An 8,244-nucleotide genomic window follows, 5' to 3' on the forward strand; every position below is an offset into this window, starting at 1 on the left:
CTTTATCTAGACCTCTATAAATGCCCTTTGCCTCCCAGCTCTTTCCTCTATTTCCCTTGACTTTCCTCCTGTCCCACTATTGTGCTCAGTCCCCACCAGGGTTTTAGCAATTCCTCTTTTGTTACATTACCCTTGATTATGCCCTACCAGGCCTCCCACACCCACCTCACCACCAGTTTGGATCCTTGTTCTTATTCAAATCACAAAGAGAGAGCTCCAGCTACTGCGTCTCAAAGGCAGATAAAAAATGTGCGGAAAAGCAAGCGATTCCACAGTGGGCAGTTTTTAAAGAACTATATATTTTGGACTCTAGGAGTATGAGTCTCATCTTCCTCTTTCTAAACATTTCCACGCTGAGCAAAGGTCCATTTATAAAACCCTTGCGAGTGAAGCAAACAAACAAGCCCAGCTGCATCAAAACAGTGCAGAGCCTGGTGCCACAGTGGGTCAGCCACTGGAAAGACACCACCAGCCCTTAGGGAAAATGAGGCTCACTACTCCTGGAAAGAGCTGTCGTCTCAGGAACCCACAGGGGCAGTGCTTTCTGGGGTCGCTCTGAATGGGAAGTGACTAGATGGCAGTCACGGCAAGTCTGACAAGAGGGCACCTGGGCGCAGAGCATAATTGACCTCCCGAAGCTTTCACTGGTTGAGCTGTCACAACAGATGGACAGCTTTCTCCCGGGCCACCACAGGAAGGTCTTGGGCCACCAGCCTTTCCATGAGGAGCCATGGGCAAGCCCTAGGGACTGCTATCAAACCTGTGCACACAGCCCTAAATGCTTCTTCCAATCCAGGCCGACAGTGTTCGTCACTGACAAACAAGTGCTCGGTTTAGCTGCTCTAAATATATCCAGGCATGTTTTACGTCTCAGATTGTTCCTCTTCCCTGTCTTCAGAGCTGGAGGATTTTTAAGGGCTTCCAACCAAAGGTTTCTAGAAAGCTTAAACATTTAAAAGACCAAACCTTAAGTTATGCAGAAAAAAGAAGCTTATGTAACTCCAGGAAAGAGATTACAATAAAAACGGTGAACATAAGCATTTACCTTTCAAGAAGCTGAGTTGCAACCACAATGGTAAACCTACAGAAAAACGGGGGATCATTGTCTAGAAGGTTTTCTGGACTCTAAGACGGGAAGAAAAAAATAGAAAATTTCACATTCAAATTGCACACGGCAGAAACGGTTAAAGTTATTTAAAAACAAATGAAGCAATATACTAGACCCCACAGTTAAAGGAATTCAACTCTCAGGTAAACCTAAGTGATATAAAGAATCATAATTCTATGTGCCCAGGGCTGTGAATCATTAAAGCAATTCCATCTCAGCAGAGAAATAATCTTTGTTCACAGGTACCTCTTCCACAAAACTTCCAGAGACATCATTATTTAATTCTTGTAAGAATTCCATGGCAGCTTGGGCTCGGTTCTTTTGGGGGAAAAAAAGGATTTGACTTGAATTAGGGAAAATGTAGTTACAACATAAACCGCGCCCGCCCCAGTCAGAACATAGCGGAAGCCTATTTGAATTGTTTGCATCTGTATGACAGTTCCGCTTTCTGCAGTGTAGAAACAGGAGTTCAAAAAGAATATTACTTAAAACAGCTCAAACTTTATTACCAAAGCCCTCATAAAGACTGCATAACGTATACTCTACTTTTCTGATTAGGCAAATGACCAGAAAACCCTGGGCAGCAAGCAGGGATGTCCAGAATCAACTTCAGACTCAAATAAACCTCCCGCTTCTATAACCCCATGTAACAGAGGCCAAACATTCAAGTAACACTCATTCTTCATTCAGAGTAGTGTAGTAAGTTTACTAATACAATTTTGCAAATGTTTTAATATGAGCCATAAAAATAAGGGGTATTCCAACTAGCTCTTAAAAATTGTGTTCTGCAGAATGCTTCGTATCTGAACAGTATCATTACTCAGGACTTAGCGTTAGTGAAAGACAGAGGATACGATATAAAAATATAGACAGCATTGCTAAGTTTTCAAACTAATGTTTCTAATAAAGATTGACAAGAGTAGAAAAATGAGCCGATTCAACTGTTTTCTCAGAGAAATAAGTTCTTTTAAAGTCAAAGCTTTTCAAGCAAGCAGAGCACAGTGGCTTCGTCAGAGACTCACACACACTGCATTCTGTAACAAACAGAATGGCTTACCTTGCCGATGCTGCTTCTTTGAAGGAAGAAACTGAAACGAGCAGGAAAACAGACAAACAAAGGCTTATTTAACCGCAGTGAAAAGGTTGTTTGTAATGTCAGGTGCACTTCCTTCACAACAGAGAGCTGTAATCTCATTAAGTTGTAAAATCCCTTTTGGAGGAAGCACCCAGGATGAGGCTTATAAAAAAAGTGACGAATAAATGCAAGTGTATGCCATGGCGTAAGACATTCCACAAGAGGTTCTGAACTAAGAGAGCCCCATAGCTAAAAAATCAAAGTCTGCTGTTATGTCCAGCGTGAACATTCGAAATATACTTAATACACATGATATGAAAGTCTCAGAGGAGTGAAATATTTAACCTCATTTCATCTGTCTTCCAAACCACCCGACGATGGAATCCAACTGCATGGTTCCTCGTGTGGTAATTAGACATCATGTCAACCAGGGCCTCCTGGCTAGAGGCAGTGCCAGTCCAACTCGTCAAGTGAGTGGTAGCCTGATGACACCTCTTGGGGAGAGTGGTGGCCATTTGTATCAGCTAGATCAAACAGAAACCCTTCTTCTTTGCCACTCGGCCTTCCTCTCCCCTGGGACTTCACTGGGACTCTGGGTCTGCCTCCAGGGGTGGCCCCATGCGGGCGGTCTGGCCCTGAGCGCTGCCAGCACTCTGCCATGCTTCTATCAACCTTGGATCCACATGACTTTAACCAGCCTGTGGCCTCCCTGCTTCCCGCCTCCCTCTCTGCATCATCAGCCTGCAGCTAATGGAGAGGACCCTGGCTAGCACTGGACTCTGGACTTGAGCTGATTGGGCTGGGGCGCCTTCTTGATGTAAAGTTCCCTCTTGTACATAGATAAGCGCCACTGGTCTGTTTCTCTAGACAACACCTAGATTCACGGCCCACACTTTGGGAAATGCTACATTGAACACTAAACCAGAGTTTGTAGTTCTTTCTGTCAAGTCCCCAGGCCCAGATTGAGGAAGCCATTCTCAGAGTTACTGTGCCTCCTCGGGGCCCCTGAGACACAGAAACCTTGTCGCATCCTGCTAAACAACCACGCAAATCACCCATATACTGAAGTAAGCAAGCAAAGACAACAGGACTTTTTTAGAACACATACTAAAAGGGGGTGGGGGGGGTGTTGTGGAGAAGGGAAACATACAGCCACCCAGAGAAGACATCGAAGCTCAAAATGAACCAGGCCCTGTTTCCCTTCTATTTCCTGGCAAATCCTAGGAGATGCCCGCCCTGGACTCCAAATCCCTGAAAAGGCGAGCTTGTAATTCAAATCTGGGGATGCTCAGAGTCTTAATAGGATGATCTTTAAAGAATTATATCCAGGCTATCTTTAAAATGGCATTTTTATAGAGACAGTGTAATCTAGAGATATAATAATGATAGGAACAACGGGTATTTTTATTAACAGCCTATCTGTCAGACACCAGGCTAGCACTTTGCCTATCACGAGGGGGGGGGGGGGCTTCAACAAGCTCCAGGATAAAGCATAATGGAATTTTCCCATGAACTTTTTGAAGCCCTGTGATATTATGAACTTACACCACCCTCACTAGAGCCCCAAAGGAAGGAGCAGGTTCCACCTGAGAGGGCAGCCCCTCTGCTGAGGAGCCTCACTCTCCTGGAACAGCGCTGGCCTCCTTAACGTACCTCTGTTTGAAATAACAGCACTTACTTGTTTCCCACATCTTCTCCGCTGACCTGATTTCCATCAATAATTGTAAATGAGCCAACACCTGCGAGGCAAAACCGTCCGTCAAGGATTTGTGTTTCTAGTTCAAACCCTTGGGGAAGTAAGTTTGGCGCACCACTGCAAAACTGCATTACCTGGAAGTACCAAGTTTTTAAGAATTTCAGTTCCTGTGGCGGTGGCGTTTATCAGGCACACGTGAGCAGCTTCTAGAGCCTCTTGTCCATGATCACCCCACAACCTGCAAGACAAGACACACATTCACCATTTTTGAAAACTTCCATAAAAAGATCCTATTTGGGCGAGCTTTTTTTAACGTGCTCCTGCATGCGTGACTGCCGTGGTAACCACGGCAACTGTGCAAGACAGGGCTACCGGGCGTTCCTAAGGGGATGAGACAGCTGAGTCCTCACACAGGGTGATGCCTTGCAGAGTCAGCTGAGGGCCAAGTCAGAACTGGGAAGCTGGTCATTGTTTCCTGGCTCCCTGTTCATTACTCTTTTCGAACCAGATCACTGCCACAACAGAAGCGTCGGTCTGTGTCACAACTTCTCAACATTGAAGTGCTTTGGGTTAAATCCTGTTCTCTAATTCACTTCTCAAGTCACACAGATCCAGTGCATTTAGGGTCTGGACACAGCTGGTCATTGCGGCAGTTGCAAACGTTGAGAAACAGGGTCAGCAGGAACACATCTCTTGTCCTCAGCTTCCCATCAACTTCTAGGGGAGTATTTTAAAATCTAACACATGATGAACGTGCTAGTCACAGGATCAATAAATGTAAACCTGAACATACACAGAGAAGTACTAACAACCAGAGAGGCCTATTATAATCTGAGCCACACCAGCACATCACTAAGAGGGCAAGCCACCTACTTACCAGAGAACTTGGGCCAACCTGGTTACGGTCACCCAGGACCCCTGCTTATCTTTTTCTCTTCTCAGTTTAAGAAGCCCTGGTGGTGCACTGGTTAGGCGCTTGGCTGATAACTGAAAACTTGGTCGTTCTAACCCACCAGCTGCTCAAATGCCAGGCAATACCAGGCGATCTGTTCCCTAGAGAAGCCGGTGGGGCAGACCTACACATAGGGTGGCTATGAGCTGAACACCACTCCATGGCCCCTAACACAGGGAGAGGCCACTCATCGGGAAACTGCCGTCGCTGGGTCGTTAGCAGTCTAACAGTTAGCAGGTGGGTCTTTAAAGAGCCTTCCTCACCAACTGACCTAAAGCGGCTTCCCTCTGAGGGCAGTCAGTGCAGCCCCAGAGCCTACCACAGGCTGGGACTGCCGAATCTGGCTTTTATTGAAGAACGTCCAGCTCCCATCTCCACTCCAAGTCATTAAGAGCCCCTGCCTGGCACAATGACTGTGTGAGCAAATACACATGCACCAGATTCCAATACATTTGGTTGAGGGATGCTTGAGTGGCTGGAGAGTGAGGAGCACGGTGCATCCCTAAGCAACGTGTTTCCAGAAAGGGCCCAAACATGAAATCAGTCCTGTCTACTCTCCTGCCTGCCTAGCTCAGGGGAGCCAGGGCCTTGCTGACTGATGGCTGGCTGGCACAACTTCACTTCCGGTTGCTTCCCTAGGGCTCTTCAAAGATCTGGCAATCACCAGATCTTAGGATAAAAGGTGCAGTGTGGTTCCTAAATGGAAGGGACTCGGCGAAACCGCCCTTTTGTGAAAGTTGCTTACTGCGGTTGCATAGGGTTGACTCTGACGCCCAGTGCCCCACGTGGCAGAGTAGTGCCACGTGGCACTGCCCCAGGGGGTTCCTAGGCTGCAATTTGTACAGCAGCAGACCGCCAGGCCTTTCTCCAGTACAACAGATATGGGGATGGCAAGAGGGGTGGAGGGCATGAGGGGAAAAGACACGAGGGCAAGTCGCCATGGACCAGCCTGTCTGAGTGCCCAAATCTGAGGTGCTTGACTCACCTCCAGGACAGTTCTGAGCCCCAACTCCATCTTTGCTTTTGCTGAATGAAACCCTCAGAGACAGGGACATGACAAAGGATGTCCCCTGCCAAGTGTCAAACTCTCCCCAAACCAAATTGCACCACACTCCTTGCTGACAAGTCTATTTCACCTCACAGTGACCCTACAGCACAGAGTAGAACTGTCCCTTTGAGTTTCCAGACTTATGGAAGCAGCCAGCTCATCTTGCTCCTGAGGAGCGACTGAGGGGTTCAAACTGCTGACTTTCTGGCTAGCAGCCCACCCCGCCTGACACAGACCAGCAAACCAACCCAAACCAGCAAACTCACTGGCAGGGAGTCCATTCTGATACAGCAACTGTTCTGTGGTAGGGGTTCCCAGGCGGTGAACCTTCATAGGAGCAGACAGCCTCATCGTTCTCCCCAGGAGCGTCTGGTGGGTTTGAACTGCCAACCTGGTGGCTAGCAGCCAATGTTTAACCCACTGAGCCACCAGGTCTCCTAGACGGACTTAGGTACTCACCAAAACCAATTTATAAATTGAAAAAAAAAATTAACAGCTTTATTGGCCCTCATTCACATATACAATTCAAGAGTTCAATTCACAATCAATTTTAGAACATTTTCTTCTTGTACTCGTTGTTACTTGAAAAGAAAGTTTCATTTGGCGATTAAGTTAAAGCTATAGACTGTTACGAAGGACCCTCACTGCAGACCCTCACCTGAAACCCCCTCAAACTCAGAAACACCAGACTTGCTGCCACTGAGCCGGTCAACTCACAGCGACCCCATGGAACAGACCGGGGCTGCCCCTGTGTGCTTCTGAGACTGTCTTCACCCAAGTAGGAAGGCCGTCCTATACTCCTCCCTCAGAGCAGGTGGGCGTCAACTGCTGACTCTGCTTAGCAGCTCAGTGCTGAGCCTCCTGTGAGCCACCTGGTCTCCTCAGAAATCCCCTCGGGAAATTGAATTTCATTAAGAGAATGACCTTAAGACCATTCTGTCAAACCCCCTTTGGTCAGGTGTCAAACCACTCCAAGTAGCCTGCTTTCCTTCTGCCACCAGCGTCCCTGACCTGGCAGCTGGCAGTCAGAATGGTGTACTTTTTGTGGGGTCTACCTTATACATCAGCCTGTTTGCCCACCGTTTTGGAGCCTATGATTTCACTTGCTGAGTCAGACGTGTGCCCAGGTCAAATGGTTCTGACCCTTCCACCGAGCTCTGCTTTTATTTCAGCAAAACCTATGCCTTTGCTTGTTGACAAGCCTAACCGTTGAAACCTGCCCTGTCCAATAAGTAGGTCCCCAAGTAGCTCAACCTGTTCATCCTTGACCAACCTACAGCCTGACCACCTGAGTCCACTCAGCAGCACTACAGAAGAAAGGCCTGACAAGGGGTTCTCTAGAGTTGACAGCCCCAAATACCCTTTCAGCAGTCCTACACTTGGGGGTCACCTTGAGCCCAAATCATCAACTGCACAGCAGGTTGAGCTATGGTTTCACCATGACAAATGGCTTCTGAGCACAAAGTATGTGGCCAGTGCAAATTGAGATGTACTAAGTGTAAAGTAAGGGAAGGGCCCTTGTGGCATAGTGGGTTAGGAACGGGGCTGGTAATGCAAGGTCCTTGGTTTAAACTTCCCAGCTGCTCTTTGTGGTGAAGATGAAGCTGTCGGTTCCCATAAAGACTGGGCTCAAGATCCAAGGATTAGAAATAAGGAAATCCAAATCTGAAGGAGGGAACGGTTTCAGAGCTTAAATTCTGAACACCTAGTTTTTAAGCGTAGCAGTTAACTCGGTAACTGTGAGGTCAGCCATTCAAAACCTCCAATTGTTCCATGGGAGACAGGGCTTACAGTCTCCAAAACTCACAAGGGTCCCTATGAGTTGGCATTGATTTGATGGCAGTGACAGATGACAGTGGAAGCCCAAAATCCATTAGCAGGGTCTCCATGGATGAAGCCTCTATGAATCCCCTCTGGCCTGTGACAGTCTAGGGATGTAAACAGCCTTGCTATTGGGTAGAGAGCAGTGTAAAGTGGATTTAATGCAGCTGTGGTCAGGTTAAAATGTTAACACCTTATCATCTGATCTCCCTCCTGACCCATTTTAAAGTTATTTCCGTTTTTAATATCTTCTTTGTGATGGACGTTTGTTATTTTGTCATTGCTGTTGGTCTTTTTTGTTTGCTTGCTTCCTGCTTCGTATGAATCTCTGCATATGATATCCAAGATATGACAGTTCTATAGCGGCAGTAACTGGATTAATAATTACCTAGGGGCATGGCAGGGGAGATTGGGGGAAACACGGAGCTAACAAGGTGTCCCAGAAGAAAATGTTCGAAAAGGATTGTGGTGATGATTGCACAACTCTTCTTAACGGGACTGAATGATTATACAGTATGTGAAGTACAGGCCAATAAAACTATTT

At 46.9% G+C, this 8,244-nt stretch overlaps 1 protein-coding gene across 1 annotated transcript in view; it reads right to left on the reverse strand.

Annotated features, from left to right (window-relative positions):
- NAE1 (NEDD8 activating enzyme E1 subunit 1) overlaps positions 1-4,113 on the reverse strand; it is a 26,108-nt gene extending 21,995 nt beyond the window's left edge. Inside the window, exons 1-5 of the mRNA XM_045293908.1 lie at positions 4,014-4,113; positions 3,862-3,922; positions 2,166-2,196; positions 1,355-1,426; positions 1,046-1,125 (exon numbers count right to left, since the gene is read on the reverse strand). Coding sequence (XP_045149843.1) covers positions 1,046-1,125; positions 1,355-1,408 — 134 coding nt within the window. The 5' untranslated portion in view covers positions 1,409-1,426; positions 2,166-2,196; positions 3,862-3,922; positions 4,014-4,113. The remainder of the gene's footprint in view (positions 1-1,045; positions 1,126-1,354; positions 1,427-2,165; positions 2,197-3,861; positions 3,923-4,013) is intronic.
- Positions 4,114-8,244: the final 4,131 nt, after the last annotated feature.

The sequence above is a fragment of the Echinops telfairi genome, unplaced genomic scaffold, assembly GCF_000313985.2.
Source record: "Echinops telfairi isolate 266 unplaced genomic scaffold, ASM31398v2 ScPeMD7_2291;HRSCAF=2852, whole genome shotgun sequence".
Taxonomy (NCBI): Eukaryota; Metazoa; Chordata; class Mammalia; order Afrosoricida; family Tenrecidae; genus Echinops; species Echinops telfairi.